The sequence below is a fragment of the Archocentrus centrarchus genome, chromosome 4, assembly GCF_007364275.1.
Source record: "Archocentrus centrarchus isolate MPI-CPG fArcCen1 chromosome 4, fArcCen1, whole genome shotgun sequence".
Classification (NCBI taxonomy): domain Eukaryota; kingdom Metazoa; phylum Chordata; class Actinopteri; order Cichliformes; family Cichlidae; genus Archocentrus; species Archocentrus centrarchus.
Window position 1 is genome coordinate 3,982,040 of NC_044349.1, and position 19,807 is coordinate 4,001,846.

A 19,807-nucleotide genomic window follows, 5' to 3' on the forward strand; every position below is an offset into this window, starting at 1 on the left:
AATCTACTTTCCTACCTTCACCTATGGTCACATCTCTGGTTAGCGATAGAAAGAATGAGATCGTTGATACAAGCAGCAGAAATAAGCTTCCTGTGAAGGGTGTCTGGGCTATTCCTTAGAAATAGTGTGAGGACCTCAGTCATACTGGAGGAGATCAGAGTAGAGCCACTACTTCTACACTACTTCACAGCAAAAGGAGTGAAATATGGTTAAGACGTCCAGCTCAGTGACTTGGAAGAGCTGCAGTTTTTTGGCCTTGGCTTCATTTTTAAAACAGCTGGTGGTGGCTGATTGTTCTAGTGTGGCTACTTTCAATTATCAAGTATTAAAAGTTTATTAACAATGCTGTAGCCTCACTGGATTTCATTAATCATTAAGAATGTAGTCTAAAACGAGTAGAGGAAATGATCTAAATACAGTTTTAGAAAGTGAAAAAATTAATGTAAGAACCAGTCATTTCACTTTCATAGCTGAATATACAGTGAAAGCTGGGCCAAACAGTAGTTTGTAGGAGTGTCTTCATGTCTTTATGTTTAAGCACCAGTGAAGATAACTTACCATCATTCTTGGCTTGAATTACAGTGACTAGAATTTAACTTTATTACATCTATTTAGATATTTTCACAGGCAACAGTTCCACAGAGCTGACCTGCCATTGACTGCACGTGTTAAACTGTGCTTGAGGAAGTCATTGCACCCAAATCCTCCAGAGGAGTAGGCCAAAACCTTGCAGGGGAACATTGACATTGGAGAACACAGTGTGTGGGGTTAAGCCCAGAAGAGCCAAACAGTTGGTTCAGGCTTTGTGTCTGCTGGTAATGAGACCCTCAGTGTGTGATTTGTGGCATGCTTTTCAGGAATGTGCAGTAAATAACTTGTTAAACTTTGATCAGGACACTTGCTTCTGTCTCCTTATGCTTCTGTCAGTGACAGAAGCATAAGGTCTCTCACTCTGACACACACACACACACACACACACACACACACACACACACAGTATGTCTTCTTGTGTCCTGTTGCATAGGAGGCCTCAGCCATTAGTCCAAAGTGAGAGCAGCAAGGCTTGAAATGAAAAGCTGATAATGGCTGTGTTTAAAATGAGACCTGCCAGAGGATCCCACAGCTTGTTACGTCTGATAAATGGGCCAGTCTGTTTGGGGACTATTGGAGACTACTTTATATAATGCATATGGCCCTGAAACAGTGATTCTCTTCATTATATCATAATGATTACATCTGTTATTTTGCCTCTATCAAATAAGCCTGATTTGCACAAGTAAAGCTTATTTTGGGTTGATCCACAGGGCTCCTTAAAGGAGACCTAATATGATGATTTCTAACTATTTTTATTCTTGGATTCTACTACAGTGTTTGTATGATTCACAGCTCAGTTCATTCACTGTCCAAAACAAACAGTTTAGCCCCTCCCCCTTTTGAACTAACTGTCTTGGCACTTGAAAACTGAAGGTTCGAACAGGTAGGTGGTGCTCACAGCTAGAGCTGTGTGCCTGAGACAAATGGTCTGCCCCCACCATGATGCATGGGTGTAATTTTTGTCCAAGGACAGTTGACATGCAGACTAAAAATGCCAGGGATCAAACCAGGAACTAATAGATGGGCTTCAAATATCTTTTATAGCATCATATAGAGCCAAGAGTAGAAAAGTCTGTGGAAAACTGATCATTTAGAGCAATCTGAAGCCTGAGTTTTTGACTTATAGGTGTTATGTGTACAGAGATTCACCTCATTATCTGAAACTTTGAAACCGCTGGGACAGTATATACACAATATTGCCAAAAGTATTCACTTGTCTGCCTTCACACACATTTGAACTTCAGTGACATCCCATTCTTAATCCAGAGGGTTTAATATGATGCCAGCCCACCCTTTGCAGCTATAACAGCTTCAACCTTTCTGGGAAGTCTTTCCACAGGTTTAGGAGTGTTTATTAGAATTTTTGACCATTCTTCCAGAAGCTCATTTATGAGGTCAGACACTGATTTTGGATGAGAAGGCCTGGCTCACAGTCTCCGCTCTAATTCATCCCAAAGGTGTTCTATCAGGTTGAGGTCAGGACTCTGTGCAGGCCAGTCAAGTTCTTCCACACCAAACCCAGACTCACCCATCATGTGATTCATCACTCCAGAGAACACATCTCCACTGCTCCAGAGTCCAGAGGCGGCGTGCTTTACACCACTACATCCACTGATGCTTTGCATTGTGCTTGGTGATGTAAAGCTTGCATGCAGCCTCTCAGCCATGGAAACCCCTTCCATGAAGCTCTCTACCAGGGTTATAATAGTTTTGGATTTTACATTATAGTTTAGTTTTAGTTAGTTTTTACTTTTTGTTCTCTAATTCAGTTAGTTTTAATTAGTTTTCAGAGTGGTTTTGATCATTTTTATTAGTTTTTATTTTCGGTTTATGCTTAGTTTTAGTTTTAATTAGTTTCAGTATTAGTTTTAGTATTTTCGTACTTAAACAGGTTCAAGATTCAAGGCGTACAAGTGACTACTGTGTAATAAACACTTGACAAAGATACCCTTTAAAGAAATATATTCAACAACCAACTGTTCACAGACAGCAGTACTACGTGCTAAATGTGTGTAACATTAAGGACACACATGAACATCAACAGGGAGAAACAAAGAAAAATATGAACTTCAAAACTCTACAATAAACTTCAGCATCAATACAGTAGATCAACAACACCAACAGGTGGTGTTTGACAAAAACAAAATCTTTGAATGAGTCAAAGGTCAAATCCAGCTGCATTGTGATGTTGAAGCTGCTTCTGTTTTGGAGCTAGCTTGGTTAGATGCTCCTAATTAGACTTGCAGGGTCTTTGCGGCCTCTGTACACAACCTACGAAGTGGCCGACCTCATGTCCGCATATATTCCTTCACGTCTATCCCGACAGTTTCAGCAGTCTCCCTCCAGGAATTTGATGACATTTGTGAGTCCTTAAATTGATGCTTTGATTATTATTCCTGATTGTTATTCTCTCACTAATAAAGCAGCCGGCGAAAAGTAGCCGGAAACGCACAAGGACTGAACAGGTTAATCGCAACTTTGTGGACTGCACGGACCCGAAAAGTAGTCACATTTCTCCAGAGGTGCACGTCAGGTTACCCCGTAGGATCAGAGCGGTTTCTGTAGCCGCCTTGTGCGCTGCTTTCTCTGCAGACCGCTGCCGTTACTTTTCGGACCAGCGCGCTGAGCGCACGTACGCACATGCACACGCACGCACGCAGTTGCCCGATGGCGCTCCCAGCTTAAACTCGAAGAGTGGAAAAAATGATTTCATATCAATCCATGAGGCTTTAAAAAAATGACATACAAGAAAATGAAAGTTTATCTATAATTTCAGTTAGTTTTAGTTAGTTTTGTAAACTCACAATACAGTTTTAGTTAGTTATTGTTTTTTCCTTTTAATTATAGTTTTTATTTATTTCAGTTAACGACAGTGTTTTTTCAATTTCAGTTTTCGTCATTTTGTTCGTTTTCGTTAACTATAACAACCCTGCTCTCTACACTCTGTTCTTGAGTTTGGAGGTCTGTAGTGATTGACTGCAGGAATTTGCCAACCTCTGTGCACTACGTGCCTCAGCATCTGCTGACCCTGCTCCATCAATTTATGTGGCCTTCCACTTCATGGCTGAGTTGCTGCTGTTCCCACTTCACTTTCACTCTGTTATAATACCACTAACAGTTGGCTGTGGAATATTTAGTATTGAGGAAATTTCACAACTGGACTTGTTGCACAGGTATCATCCTATCAAGGTACCACGCTGGAATTCACTGAGCTCCTGAGAGTGACCCATTCTTTCACAAATGTTTGTAGAAGCAGTCGGCACATCTAGGTGCTTGGTTTATACACCTGTGGTCATGGAAGTGACTGGAACACCTGAATTCAGTGGTTTGGAGGGGTGAGTGAATACTTCTGGCAATATACTGTAGGTGGCAGAAACGAAAAAGTAGAATAACACAGCGCTGTTGAAATACCTGTTTCATATCTGCTGCTCTCAGCACTGCCATGAAAACTGCCCAGGCTGCTGCTGTGGGCCTTTTCCACCTGACGAACACCAGGTGAAACAAATGTAATTGTAGTACTTTTAAATGTCTCAGTAAACTATGACAGTAAACCTGCATCCACAAAAGCTCAGCCTCCCATTGGTGGAATGCAGCTATCATTTATACATTTCTATTTCTCCTGATGTATGTCAATTATTAAAATCTATTCAGGATGGACAGCTGCTCAGAGTGCATTATAACTATCTCTGCACAGACAATAACACGAGATCCTTTATGTCACTGTCATTAAATCACCTGGGAATTAAACCCAAAGTGTGTCATGTTTGTATATTGCCTAAAATATTTTTGCTGAAGTTCCAGTCAATCACATGTTCCAACAAACTCAGTCACATTGCTGCTGTGTGATGTCTGGCCAGATAACCCAAAGAAACAAACCAAAACCAACACCAGCTGCCTACTGAGCAGGAATGTGCATAACCTCTGCAATACTTTGTCTGTGTACCATTTTCCTAAAGGAAATGTACACTTCATTACAGCTGAGGTGTTGTTAATCAAGCTGTGGCCATCTGTTCTATCAGATATGACAACATTGCATTCAGCAAAGTTTTCTAAAATAAGCACATCCAAAATGTGCTGTTCTATTCCTTTAGTGCCCAAAAGAGTGCACACACTTAAGAAAATCAAAGAAGGGAATAAACTGTCTTACACCTGTCTGACTGCCCGCTGCTGTAAGATCTCCCTCTGTTACTCTGACAAAAACATTATCATCACCAACCATGACAAATAAAAAGCAAAACACGGAGTGCAACAAGTGATCTGAACTACAAACACTAACTTTAAAACATCTCGTACTAGTGTTTTCTGTCCTCATCTGCATAACAGAATTTGTGAGTCACTTAAAAATAAAACTCACTCTCAATTTGGCTAATCTGCCTCTAATATAAAAAAAAACTGAGGAAAGAAGACTATGTTCATTGTTTAGAATCAGAAATGCATCATTTGTGTGTCCCCAGCACAGTATGTAAACAAAAAACCTGCATACAGTAGTGATTAGCCAATCAAAATGTACGCACTGAAGCAGAATCTGCTTCAACATCTCTTTTACTCTAAATGAGACCATAATCCAGAAAAATTATCATGTTGTATTCAATAAAACGTAAACTCATCAGACAAGTGTTTACTGAGGTGATTCATCAAGTGGGCAGTGGGATTTTTTTCCCATATACTTATACACAGTTAAGCCTTGATTACGTGGCTGTGATCATCAGACGTCAGTACACACGCCTGTTTTTCTGACTTGTCTGTGGAGAGTTTACATCACAATGCACCAACTACACACACACACACACACACCCCAGGCAGAGGACTTCAAAAACAGTATAACAGGAATGCTTGCTCGGCCATCGGGTCTGCAGCTGTCCATGCCTGTAACAGAGTGCAATCGAGGCTTAAGACTTAGTTTTGCAACTTAGTAACGTGACGCGTGCATATTAGGTGGAGCAATTTCACATAATAGTCCAGTAGCGCAATAAATCTGGGCTGTTGTGTCAGTTTCTCCCATAATGCTTATCATCGGTCTAGTCTGTTTAGGTTTGATTTTTCAATGTGTAAGTGTTACTTTTAGTTAATGTTTGTAATTTTACAGTTCAAATGAAGATGGTTTGTGTTGCTAATTGTAATTTTTGTGCAGATTTATAGTTTTTTAACCATTAATGAAGTGGCTGTTTTTAAATCCATCCATTCCAAATATGAATTTAATTCTTGCTGAATTAAATGTCCAGTAGTTTCTTTCTTCATTCAGTTGCAAGCCACACAAAACATTACTGTGGGTCACCATTAGCAAGCAAGGCCTACTTTTGCCACTTTTCCACTGTTACCTGCTCAGCTCGACTCCACTTGGTTTTTAGGGGTTTCCAATAGGTGGTAGTACCTGGTACCAGGTACTTTTTTAGTACCTACTCAGTCGTGGTTCCAAGTGAGCTGAGTCAATCCAAAAATGTGATGTCAACAGAATCCATGCCAATGATTGGCCGGGAAATGACGGCCACTAGATGAGGCAGGAGACCGACTCCTTCACAAGCATGAACCCTGCCGTAACCCAGCAACAAGGGAAATGGCTACACGCTAACCAACACAGACATTTTTGTGCTTGGTGGCTAACGACAAAATCCAGAGGGAGCTAGACAGAGTGACCATTTGTGTTAGTGTTGCATACAAAAGCTGCCTTGCTGAGGCGGTACTCAATTGTAGTGGAAAACCGAGTAGAGTCGAGTCAAATCGAGCCAATTAGGTACTAGTGGAACAGAGGCATTTTAGAACCCTGCTTGTAGAGGATGTGAACAAAGAACATATTTTTTTATGTTTGAACACTGCTGTGAAGTAAGATAGATTTAATGTGTGCCAGTGCAGTTCTTTGGGATTTGGTGTGTTAAAGCAAACCCAGCTCTGTCATATCCATGTGCTTCACAGATTGCTGTTTCTCTCTGTATGTTTACCTGCTTTGTTTTGTTGTTGTTGTTGTTAGAAGTGCAGATAGTGATTACACTGTCATCTCAGTAACTGATCTACATGTTGGCAGAGCACATTAGCAGTAATGTGAGTGGTTTGTCAGTGCAGTGTACTAGAAGCCTTACCTAACAGGCTGTTAAATAAGATGTGCATTCAACCTATTTCCCCATTGTCATTATTATCAGTTGTAGAGCGCAGAGCTGAGCAGCCATGCGGCCAGTCAGAAAGAGAAAAAGCGGCAGCATATTATAGTCCTCACCGCTGCTTCATTTTTCCCGTGTATGCGTGTCTGTGTATGTGTTTATTTGCATGTGTGTGTGTTTCCAGGTGATGTGAGATAAGCAGTTGGAGCATAAAAGATCAATCAAGAATAACGATATGCACCATGTCATTTCAGCTAAACCTGTGTCTGCGCTCACAGCCAGCAATCAATAGAGGCCGTTAACGTGCAGTAAACCTGCCTAGTTCATATCACCTTACAAATGCAGTAGAAGCAGAAGAGGCAGAGCAGGTCAAAGTTACTGAACTCCAAATTGTCCCAGATGCATCCGTGTATGTGTGTTATAGATAAAACCATGAAATGCATATAAAAGATGGACCTAGCATTTGGGTTAGAACATCAGCCCGGGTTAAACAATCAACTAGAGTGGATAGGAGAACAAGATTGAGGGGTTTGCTGTGGTGACGCAAGAGAATCTCGGCAGTATTGAAAATGGCAGCGTGCCACTGATTGCAAACATTTCAGTTATTCATCTTTATTTCCAGACAGCTTGAAAGATAATAAAAAAATATACTCTAGCCATATTTCCACTAACTTCTACACACCAGTGACATAGTGGACATTTTGGACTCTATAGATTTAAAAAAAAAAACTGTCCAGTTTTGACGCATGCCATTCCTACTTGAAATTCTCCAGAAAGACTTTCAGGCTCTGTGTGAATCAGTGGCGTACAGCCAGCAGCCGGTGGAAACACTCATATGTCTTAAACAGCTGCACACACTGACCTCTCCACAGTTTCCTCACATGTACTCAGCCTGCTACAACTCAAAACAAAGAGGCGTGGCCATATTGATTAACAGGAAGAGAAACTTCACCATTAGCAACACTATAACAGATCCAGAAGGTAGACTTGTAATACTTAATTTGTCTGTTCAAAATATGGATTTATGTATTGCTAGTGTATATGGACCAAATGTTGATGACCCCTCCTTTTTTCATACCTTCTTCACTTCACTCTCTGATCACTGACTCCACATTTATAACAGGAGGAGACTTCAACCTGTTGTTTAATCCAGACATTGACAGGCTCAGTACAGCAGTGAGTCAAAGGACCTGGCAGTCTGCAGACATTCTTAAACAATACATGAAGGGGCGCCAAGGTGGCTCAGCGGTTGAGCGGGCGATCACATATGCCGTGTGGCAGTGCAGACGGCACAGGTTCGAGTCCCACAGCGTGTCCTCTCTCATCTCTCCTCCAGTCCCTGTCCACTGCGCTATCAAATAAAGCTGCAAAAGGCCAGAAATAAATAAATAAATAATAGTAATTAAAAAACAATACATGAATGATTTTGGTCTTTGCGATGCTTGGCGTTCACACCACCCACTCTCAGGGACTACACCTTCTTTTCACCAGTACACCACTCACATTCTCGCTTAGAATGCTTTTTATTTTGCAGCTCCATTATGATGGATATCACAGACACTCAGATTCAATAAAGCAGTGTGTACTTTACTGTGTGATTGAAAAGATGGGGACAAGGACATATTTTCTGCAAAAATCCAAAGGATGTGATGTTATGCTCGCTCCAGAGTGAGCATATTGCTTCAATGTCTCTCTTTCTTACAATCCACCATTAACAGCGATGCTAGCTAACCGTAGCTTACAAATGGAGTCGTCTAATATCAGCAACTAGTTAGTCCACAGCTCAACACAGTTGGCCCACAACATAAATCCTTGATTCATGCAATTTTGCTAAGTTACAGCTAGCTGGGAAGCCATATCTCGCTTGCTATTATTATTGCTAAAAAAATCATGAGTGGAATTGCTGGTTGGCTAATTGCCAGATTACATCACCATGACATATGATATTGTGTCAAACTGTGTTGGTTTTACCAGTAAATCTATAACTAGATCTATAACAAATATTTGTTTTTTACGATAATAGCCAACACAGGGTGATCAGTCAGCCTGGTGACACTGGTTGCATCTTCGGGTCCACATTAACTTTGTTGCCTTTATACTGTTACTCAGGTATACAATGGATATGCTGGTCTCCCAGTTGTTATACAAGACACACAGTACATGTAGTAGTGCAATATAACAGCACGAGGTAGTCAGGAGAATAAACAACACAATGACTGTAGTTCATTAATGGCCATTGGAGTCAAAACTAGCAGCTGCTTCCTTATTCACAGCAGGTCGCTCCGCATATTTGATTTGGTAGATTTTTACAGCGCATCTCCTTCGTGACGCGTTTGTGTCTCCTCCCAGGATCAAACCGAGGTTGTTTCACTTGTTAAGCAAATGCTTAAACCACTATACTATGGAGCCACTCACTGGAATCATTAAAACAGTGATTTTCTGGAAGCTGCACAGAGCTTTCAAACAGGAGATATGGCATTGGCCTTGCTCTCTAGTGCCCTTTTTATTGGGTGGTGTAAAGAATATCAAACAGGTTTTTTTTTTTGTTTTTTTTTTTTGTCTTCAGTGAGTGTTTTCAGTATCACAAAAAGGGCATCTATCCAGCAGAGTATTTGGTGCCTTTCTGTCCTTGGAAATGCAACTGGTTCAACACACTAAACATTCCTCAAGAGTCTGACAATTTCCTTTTGACATGTTTATTTTCCTTTGCCGAATACATGCACTCTTTTCCACATAAGGGTAAATCGCACAAAGAAATTATTCTCACAAGATGATGCACCTAAGGGGTTCATATCAAGGTGGAAGACAAAAACAAACACAGTGAAATGAAATTATACTTACTCACTCATCCTGTCCAGCTCTTAAATACCGCTTGATGCAGTTACTTTGTACTCCATATTTCAGCACAGTTCATTTACACAGCTTCAGTAGTTGAGTCATTCTTCAGTCTTCTTCAATCCTAATTTGGCTTTAGCAATAACCTGTTTTGCTTTCTCTCCCATGAATCTCTACTTTTCTCACTCTGTATGCAGGTTCTTCCCAACCAGCCCGTGTTATAAGGCAGTGACCCAATCTCACTTGAGTTATGACTGCTTTACTGCCTCTGCCTTACTGTTGGTACTGAGAAATAAAATCTACCACAGGTCCTCATCTATGCACTTTAAATATAATGCAAGTGGTCCCCATCACTCAGTTTCACAAGTCTGCTATGTGGAAAAAACACATTTTAGGCCATTGTCCTAAACCTTACTTCAGTGCTTTCCTTGATTCACCACACACTGAGCTGGTAGGTGGAAGGCTGAATGGGATTTTGGAGTGGAGTGTGGGTTCAGGGGCTTAAAGATCAACCAGAGCTTTTCATATGATGGAGCTGCAGACTGAAGGAGAGATGATGAATGTATGTCTGGACTCTTCACTCTGAGCAAAAGAATGCAAGCACTGTTGTAATAAACACTTTTTTGCTCTCTCTCACCTCTTTGTATCCCTCCCTCTCAATATCAACCTTTGTGTGTCCAGTCTATTGATCCAGGACAGCAGTTCACCTGGGAGCACTCCAACCTGGAGGTCAACAAGCCAAAGAACCGCTATGCAAATGTTATTGCTTACGACCACTCCAGGGTCATCCTCACACCTGTGGATGGTGAGAAACAAGCAATGGTTCAAGACTTTATTGACCTCCATTTTCTGATCTGCTTCTTTTTTGTTTGTTTGTTTGCTTACTATGTCCAACTGTGTTATTTGCTTAAGGAGTTCCAGGTAGTGACTATATAAATGCCAACTACATTGACGGGTATAGGAAACAGAATGCTTACATCGCCACCCAGGGCCCGCTGCCGGAGACACTAAGTGACTTCTGGAGGATGGTGTGGGAGCAGAGGACGTGCACCATCGTTATGATGACCCGCCTGGAGGAGAAGTCACGGGTGAGCCTCCTTTCATTTTGCAGGAAGGGTTCAGATGGTTTTGTATGGCCTAAACCTATATGTGAACCTTCCCTGTAGCACTTCTTTCAGTTTTGGGGGAGACAGAAGTAATCTACTCTCGGGGGATAAAACCCTGGGTGGTGCTTCTGATTGCTTAAATTCAAAGAAGAAACCACAGCAACCTGCATTTTTAAGAACAAGCAACCTAACAGGTGAAGAACAGCACAACAATAGACTCAAGATTCAATAGACTGTTCAGGTTCTTTTTTGTTTGTTTGTTTTGTTTTTTGCCAGTTATGAAGCATGGAGAGATTTTACATCAGAGAAAGTTAGAGACAGACTGTGACTGTGTTTGTGCAAGCTAGAAAGCTAATAAAGAGAGAAGCTGGTATTAGTGGAAATAAAGTGGTGAATCAGATAAGTACAGCATTATTTTCTGGTTGTTTAACAGCAGCTACAATCAAAAAGGAGAATAAACACGCCACCCTTCTGTGCAACCATGCAGGAAGGTTCTACTTGTAACAACAGCAGCTTCATGCTGTCCACTATGTCTTTGTATGTTCCAGACTTGCACACAAAGAACTGAAAAGAGAGAAACAGTAGAGATGTATCCTGTTCTGTGTTTTCAGAAAGTCTGCATTATAAACAGCTACTGCTACATCAGCACACTAATTTATCTAATTTTGTAACCAGTTGGGGGGTGAGGGGAAAGAAAAGAGAGCAGACAGAAATAGGACCAAAGACATGTATGGGAGAGAGACAGAATTTTAAATTAATTACTAATGATCAAATGTAATAGTGGTGAAAAAGAGGCCAGTGAAGAAAAAAACGTTCAGTAGCCTCAGCCTATTAGCATAACTAAGGGATGGTTCAGGGTCACCTGATCCAGTCCTAAGTATAAGCTTAATAAAAAAGGAAAGGTTTAAGCCCAGTCTTAAAAGTAGAGAAGGTGTCTGTCTCCCAAATCCAAACTGGGAGCTGGTTCTGTAGAAGAGGGGTCTGAAAGCTGAAGGCTCTGCCTCCCATTCTACGTTTAGAAACTCTAGGAACCACAAGTAAGCCAGCAGTCTGAAAGCAAAGTTACAATATGGTGCTATGAGATCTCTAAGATAAGATGGGGCCTGATTATTCAAGACCTTGTAAGTGAGGAGAAGGATTTTAAATTGAATTCTGGATTTGACAGGAAGCCAATGAAGAGAAGTCAATATGGGAGAAATATGTTATGTCTTTCTAGTCCCTGTCAGTACTTTAGCTGCAGCGTTTTGTTTCAGCTGAAGGCTTTTTAAGGAACTTTTAGAATAACCTGATAACAATGAATTACAGCAGCCCAGCCTAGAAGTAATAAATGCACGAATTAGCTTTTCAGCCTAACCCTGAGACAGGATGTTTCTAATTTTAGCAAATCTTTTGTACAAATGAATGAAGGCAATCTGACATATTTGTTTAAAATGCACGCTGGACATTGGACATATCCTGATCAGAAAGGACTCCAAGATTCCTCACAGTGTTAGTAGAGGCCAAGGTAATGCCATCTAGAGTATCTGGTTAGGCACCATTCTTTAATTGATGCATGTCATCTGGCTTCATGGATAGATAAAGTTGGGTATCATCTGCATGCAATGAAAATGTATGCAGTGTTCTCTAATAATACTGCCTAAGGAAAGTATGTATAATGTAAATAGAATTGGTCCTAGCACAGAACCCTGTGGAACGCCATAATTAACCTTAGTGTGTGAAGAAGACTCCATTTACATGAACAAATTGGAGTCTATTAGATAAATATGATTCAAACCACTGCAGTGCAGTACCTTTAATACCTATGGCATGCTCTAGTCTTGTAATAAAATATTATGGTCAACAGTATCAAAAGCTGCACTGAAGTTTAGCAGGACAAGCACAAAGATGAGTCCACTGTCAGAGGCCATATGTAGATCATATGTAACCTTCACTAATGCTGTTTCTGTACTGTGATGAATTTGGAATTCTGACTGAAACCCTTCAAATAAACCGTTCCTCTGGAGCTGTTTGATAAAAGTAAGATGATGAATCAGTCTATAATTAGCTAAGACAGCTGGATCAAATGAGGGCTTTTTAAGTAATGGTTTAATTACCAAGACCTTAAAAGCCTGTGGTACGTAGGCTGTCAATAAAGATAGATTAATCATATGTAAACTTGAAGCAATAATTAATTGTGAAAAGCCTTTGAGTAGTCTTGTAGGAATGTGGTCTAAAAGGTGCATTGATGGTTTAGAGGAAGAAATTATTATTGAAACCAACTCAGAAATATCGATAAGAGAGAAAGAGTCGAGTAAATATCAGCAGTTATTAAAGTTGCATGTAGCCAATTTAGAATTACCAATTAATCTGATATGCTTATCTGTGGACTGTGGGAGGAAACTGAAGCAGCCAGAGGAAATCCACACAGTGACAGGGAGCACCTTGAGGAACCTTCTTCCTGTGAGGCAGCAGTGCTGATCGCTGCACCCCTGTGCTACTAGTACTACAAGGAGATTGCCATACAAACACCTCACAACAACTGTTTCAGTTGCCTGAACATGACAACTCAGTGATTCTTGCTAAATTTTATTGGAAAAAAATAAAAGATCTTCAAGTTCATGTGTACCATACAAACTGGCCTTGAAAGTGGCACCAAAAAGACCACAAATTTCATAAATAAAAAAAAACGTTAGTTTCTCTGAAAATCCCTGCTCAGTTATTTCTACTGCTGTGATTAAAGTTGCTTTTACAGCTCCATTACTTTGAGATTTGGCTTGAAGAAACATATTGTGTTTCATGCCTCTTTTCAGTTCAGGGACTTTCTGAAGTATCGATATCTTCATATCTCTGGTGTGTGGATTCAAAGTGACAGAAACTGTTTCCTTAAAAATAGTTTGTCTCCTGGCAAATGGATACACGGTCCTCGCTGTACACTCAGTAACGAAGCATTCAGTCTTCCACTTCTCTTGAAGTTGTCTGCCTTCAGCATTAACTTTCATTTTTGGTTTCATTGCCTGTTAACTAGCGTGTTAACTTGCAGGTGCAGTGGAGGTGGGCATGCCTGTTATGTAGAGCAAAATCTCTTATAAATAAAGTGATTTGGGGGCAAGATGAAAAATCTCGATGCACCAGAATTGATTTTGGCACGTGTGATGCAGACGTATAAAAATGCATCACTCCAGTTGATGGAGAGCGAGAGGTGGCGCAACCCGTGAACATCAGAGCACAAGTTATATATTTTCTAATATTTTGCTCTATTACTTTCTGGATAAAATTCATCCATTCTCTCACAATGGGAGATACATTACAAAGTAGTAGAAGACAGGAGGCTGGAGGAGTGTCGAGCCTCTGATTTACCGTTCTCAATGTAGTTCACTCACAGTACTGATGAGCTCGGCTCTGCGGCGGCAGCAGCACACCGCCTGTGGAATCACATGGCAGGTAGCAGGGTAGAAACTACGTTCATATGAGTAATGATGTGAAACCCTCATTCTCACTGTTAATAACTCCACAACTACAGGGCAGAGCCGAGCGCCACAGCAGTGTGCCATTATTATTTGTGACAGTGGCCATCAGCCCTCTGCCAGAGCCAATAACAACCATCTGTGGTTCAACCAGAGGCGCAGCAAATATTAGAAGCTCTCTAACCTGAGAGGCAGAGGTGGCAACCTGTCTGTCCACACTTTCTGCTAATGTGAAGGAACTCACACATCTCTGTGCATGTCCCAAAATGAAAACCGCTATGAAAACATCCTGCATTTATTTACAGACTGGAGCATCAGAGGTTGCCATTAGATACACCAGCAATTTTCTCTGACTATTTATTACAGGCAACTTACTTAGCAACATTAATTTTGGGACCATGTGAAGTAAACCATCCTGGAAGTTTGGGGTTGTAAGGGTCTAAGATTATGATTATAATCCAATCTTTTGTAATTTAATCACTGAGACAGTTTCCAAAGCCATTTTCATGTATGAATTAATATATCAGCCGAATCGGGTCAGAGCACTGTTCAAAGTTGCCCTTCCTCATATGTAGCATACATCAGGAGGTAGTATGTCTCAGATGTGTTCTCACTACTTTGTATCTTGTATTAGAGTAGTTGTTTTCACACATGCACCACAGCCCTGAGCTTTTCCAGATGCGATCTCGGGAGGAGGAACAAGCAAGAACCTACATACTCGACACAGCTGACTATTTCCTACTGCGTGCTTCATGTGGGAAAGAAGAAGTTTGAAAATGTCCCAATCCAGCTCTCCTGATATTGTTAAGAGTTTGTGTTAAAACCGCTAGCCACATAGACATTTGGGCCTAATCTGGACTACTTATGGTACTTTTAGCTCAGTTACAGCACTGGTAAATGTTGTGTGGGGCCAGATGTGTCCCAAATACCACAACATGTCTCAGTTCCACCTTATATGATGGAATTAAGTTGAGACAGCCAAACTCATCTGTGCCATTAGTCAAGATCAATTGTGGCCCCAAAAAACATCAAGCATGGGCTACATTTGGAGCAAACTAGGGGTGAGAGTCCAGGTTGCAGGGGAAGTAGTCTATGCAGAGATACCCAGACCTCCCCCTCCCTAGCCATCTCCTCCAGTTCTTCCAGGGGGTTACCAAGGTATTACCAAACCAGGCAAGAGATACTCTCCAAATGTCCTGGGTCTACCCTGGAGTCTCCTCCTGGTTGGACACCCCCGAAGCACCTCATCTGGCTCCTGTCAATGTGGAGAACAGCGACTCTGCTCTGAACCCTTCCTGATGTCTGACTTCCTCACAATACCACTAAGGCTGTTCCCAGACACCACGAGGAAGGCGCTTGTTTCAGGTCATTATTGCCTAAAGCTTGTAGTCATAAGTGAGGTTAAGTAAATCACCACCTTCACCTCCAGCTCTCTCTTTTCACCTGCACAGACCAGCACAGCAACCACATCTCGGCACCAATCCCTCTGTCAAACTCCCGCTCTACTTCCAACACTGCCATTCGTATAACTGAATAGTCCTTATTTTGTCTCTGTTTGCAGGTGAAGTGTGACCAGTATTGGCCCAGTAGAGGCACAGAGACATACGGGATGATTCAGGTGACCATGCTGGACACACTGGAGCTGGCAACATACAGTGTGCGCACATTTGCCCTCTATAAGGTAAGAACTCTGCATATTGTGTCCATGGAGCAAGTGATAACTGACAGACAGCAGAAGACAAGCTCTTTGTTATGTTCATGTGATAAACGTCTCTTTCACCTGCAGGAAGGTTGTTGAGGAGGTGAATCATCCTAGATTCTTAAAGTCCAGCATGTTGATGTTTTTAGAGATAGGTTCACATCTTAGTCCATTTAACTCCTTTAGTTGGACTTTTCACCTGTGTGCTGAAGATTAATTTGAAAGTTTCTTCAGCATGCAGCTTAAATGTAACCTAACCTTAATCTTATGCTTAGTAGTTTGCCAGCCACCTGGTGGAGGTTAAATGTGATTAGTCAACAATTTTTTTTTTCTAACACTAGACCAGACCTGGACTTTGAAAAAACATCAGTATTAATAAACTGAACATTTGTTACATATTCTACCACTCCATGACTCAGGGACATTCAGTTTTCTTTCGCCAAACACAGGACAATGGTGTCGTTCATTTATCTGCTTGTTAAGTCTGACATTATTACTCATTTCCAGGTCTTTCATTTTTCTAAAGCTCTTTTCTAACAAAGAGTTTAAAAAAAAAAAAGTTTAAATTCTTTCAGCTCAGATAAAATGATCTATGTGGCTTTTCTCCCATTTGCCACAATGAAGTTTAACATCCAGGCATCCAAGGAAAGATGGAAACAGGATCTTTACAGCATCACTTAACAAGTGGATGGCCTGACTGTAGCTGTTTACTTCTTGCAACTGCATTTGCACAAAAAGCCATTGGGATGCTAAAGAGATGCTACCTTCTGGGTTAGCCTGAAAAAAGCTCATCCCTGCAGCACTCCATGTTGATTAAGGCTCCAGCACCCTTTAGGAGGATAGAAAAGATTCTTTCTTGTCTAGAAAGTGCTTAAGAGTCTAAGAAGATTGTGGCCTTGGTGCCTGAATTTGAAAACTGTGGTGTGCTTGATGTTATTTTTGTCACTAATAAAGCTATCAGAAAGCCATCATACACCAAGGACACTTTATATGCTTCCGAGTGCTGCAAGGGGTGCATTTGTGATGTACAAATAGTGCATATTAAGAAGTTCTTGCATTAATCATTCAGATGATTGAGTTTGTGCCAGTGAGTCTTTTAGCTGATGGCCACATAATCACATCAGTGGGCTCTGTTTTTATGAGTGACAAACATGAGTAAATGTGTGTAACAGAACGGCTCGAGTGAAAAAAGAGAAGTTCGACAGTTCCAATTTCTGGCTTGGCCCGACCACGGAGTGCCTGAGTATCCCACCCCAACACTGGCCTTTCTACGCAGAGTCAAGTCCTGCAACCCTCAAGATGCCGGACCCATGGTGGTTCACTGCAGGTAAACCTTCTCCTACATTAACACAAATGCTTCAACATGCTTAAAAAAAAAGTCACATCATCTGACATTGCCTGAAACCACCTTTCCAAATACACGTGTGTGCAATTCAAACCAGTACCTGTTCGAGGCGCATGTGCACTCATGATTTCAGCCATCTTGCAAGTTTTTCACAGCTACACTGTGTGATATGGATTTAATGGAATTGGGCAGGACATCAAGTTTGATGCATGCAGATCATATGCTGATAATACCACCAGCTGAATCATGGGCTGTGACACACGGCTTGTGCTCTTTGTTGCCATGCTCCATTCTTCTGGGCTCAATCATGATAAAACCCGGAGGACACCTCATACAGTCGCACCTCATCTAGATCAACATCTTCTTTGGAATTCCCAACAAGCTGTTTTACCTGTTTTCATCTCCATCTATTCCATTTTGGTCCTTATTGTTTAGTAATTAATTTATTTATTCATTCAAGTGATGTCATTTTATGCTGCATTTCTATTGGTTGGTTAGTAGAGATGCTTGTAATTTTGTCCCAGGCTAACGTCGATCTCGTCACAAAGCCAGCTTTGAACCTTTCTCGCAGCCTACTATTGCACACGCAGATCAAAGATAAAATTTGCTTTTTACACCCTGTCAGTAAGTGTGTGCCTGACATTTGCATTTGTGCAGTTTGTTTCTCTAAGAATAAAAATGCAAATACACCATTCTTAGAGGTGAATCAGGCAGGCGAAGAGACGCAGCCTGGAGGAAGCTCTCAAAGAAGCCTTTTCACCCCAATTTCCCGTGTAAACATTAATCTGCCTTTAGACATGCTTGGACAATAAGTCGCAACCTAGTTTGTTCAAAGTATGCTAACGCCTTTAAGCCACCAGCACAATTCTGTTTAAATACTTTGCTTCAAGTGCTGAATGTTCTTCACAGCTAACCCATCAAAGTAAAAGTGTTATGCCAAAAGAAAACAGAAATCCTTCAAAGTGTTTTTGTACACTGCACGCAGCACACTCATGTTTACCAACCCAGCCGATCTGTGCAGCTTTAAACCAAACTTATCAAAGGAACAACAGGGGCAAAGATCTGAAAAGCCTGTCCAGTTTTCTGTAGGCAGCGTGCTCCCTCCCTGCTGTCTGAAGGACCTTCACACCACTTCTTCTGTGAAGAAGGAGGATCAGTGATTTCAAAGTGTGGCACTGTGAAATACTTCAGTATCTAAAGTTTATACTGCATTTATTCATACCCCAACCAAGTAATGTAGAAAGAGGAAAGCAAAGGATGCACTCCTGCACTTTCTTTGTGTTTCGGGTTGAGCAGGTGTTTTTGTACTCCTGTGTTTAGTCTGTCTCTTGTATTGTTTATCTTCTGTTCTTGTGTCAAGTCCACGTGTCCTAGTCTTGCTCTCTGTGTTTGCCACTTCCTGTTTTATTTTGGTATTTCTGAGGTCCTTGTGCCTTTGTCTTTAGTTTTGCTTCCTGTGTTTCCCTCCCAGCTGTTTCCAGTTGTCTCATTTCCTGGTGTGTATTTATTGCCTTGGTTTCCCTCTGCTCTGTGTCGCCTCGTCCCTCGTGGTGGTGTATTTGTCTGTCCCTGGTTTTTGTCTGACGATCTTTAGTTTTGGGTCTTAACTCTGCCTGCCACACCACCCGTCCTGACAATTAGTCAGGACAAATAATGTGATCTTTCATTATCTCTAAAATGTTCCCTGTATATGTGACATAGATTCTCATTAATATCATCTATTAATCCGTTTCCAAAAATGAGCTCTTAAGTTGGTAAAATGAACAAAAATATAGATTCTGGTGAGAAAAAAGTAGTTGGGACAATTACAGAGGAGAAGTAATACTAAAAGTAAGACACGAGAGAGGGTGGACTATCAAAATAAAACAGGAAATGGCCAAAAGGGGAATCACACTACAACATAACAGGAAGAATGAAAACAACCTAGTGGTAAAAAACAAAAGTGATCAGACAAATGAAAAGCGTACCCAAATAATAAAACAGGCAGATGCTCAAAGAAACGCAGAAACCGGATCTTCAGACATCAGAGTCCAAATTATGAACACTAAAATACAGAAAAACAGAAAGCTAAGCCAGCAAAGTATAATTAAGGACTCAGACCCAAACATCTGTACTGTTCCCAGCAGTGCTGAGAGGGTGTTTGAAAGGATGGAAGAGGAGACTTCATATGGATTTATTAGTTCTTCCCAAGTTACAGACCGCTGCAATTTGTCTTGGAAATATTTCCGCGTTAGCCATCCGTGGTCACATGCTGGCGTATGGAGCTCCTGGCAAGTACGCAGAACTCTTAATTCTTAATTCTTTTTTTGTATGCTTTCAGGGATTGAAGGGACATTTTAATGTCATGACATGCTGAAAGCATATTGAAAAATACATCACACGAATGAGCTATTCCCCTCTGATTTCATTCTCCTCTGCCGTCCTTTCAAAGTCAGCTTAAAATTCACAAAAGAACACTGCTGAAAGTCGTGTAGAAGCAGGGAATGACATTTACCTGTCATCAGGGACTCCCATGTGCTGAAGTGCTGCAGAGTTAAATCTTTGTTTTATTGGCCAGAGATTTTGTTTGTGTCTCAAAAACCAGCATGAAACACACAAATCACGAGGCACCATCCCGAAAGATATTGCACTGTAACCATTTTTTTACTGTAACTGTTTTAACTGGTAACTGAGGCAAAGCACGGGATTTTTAA

At 41.1% G+C, this 19,807-nt stretch overlaps 1 protein-coding gene across 3 annotated transcripts in view; it reads left to right on the forward strand.

Annotated features, from left to right (window-relative positions):
* Positions 1-19,807, forward strand: part of ptprfa (protein tyrosine phosphatase receptor type Fa) — a 374,997-nt gene that overhangs the window by 338,460 nt on the left and 16,730 nt on the right. For all 3 annotated transcript variants that reach the window (XM_030726596.1, XM_030726597.1, XM_030726598.1), the window contains 4 exons: positions 10,203-10,326; positions 10,434-10,609; positions 15,632-15,751; positions 16,942-17,096. In XM_030726596.1, the coding sequence (XP_030582456.1) occupies positions 10,203-10,326; positions 10,434-10,609; positions 15,632-15,751; positions 16,942-17,096 (575 nt within the window). The remainder of the gene's footprint in view (positions 1-10,202; positions 10,327-10,433; positions 10,610-15,631; positions 15,752-16,941; positions 17,097-19,807) is intronic.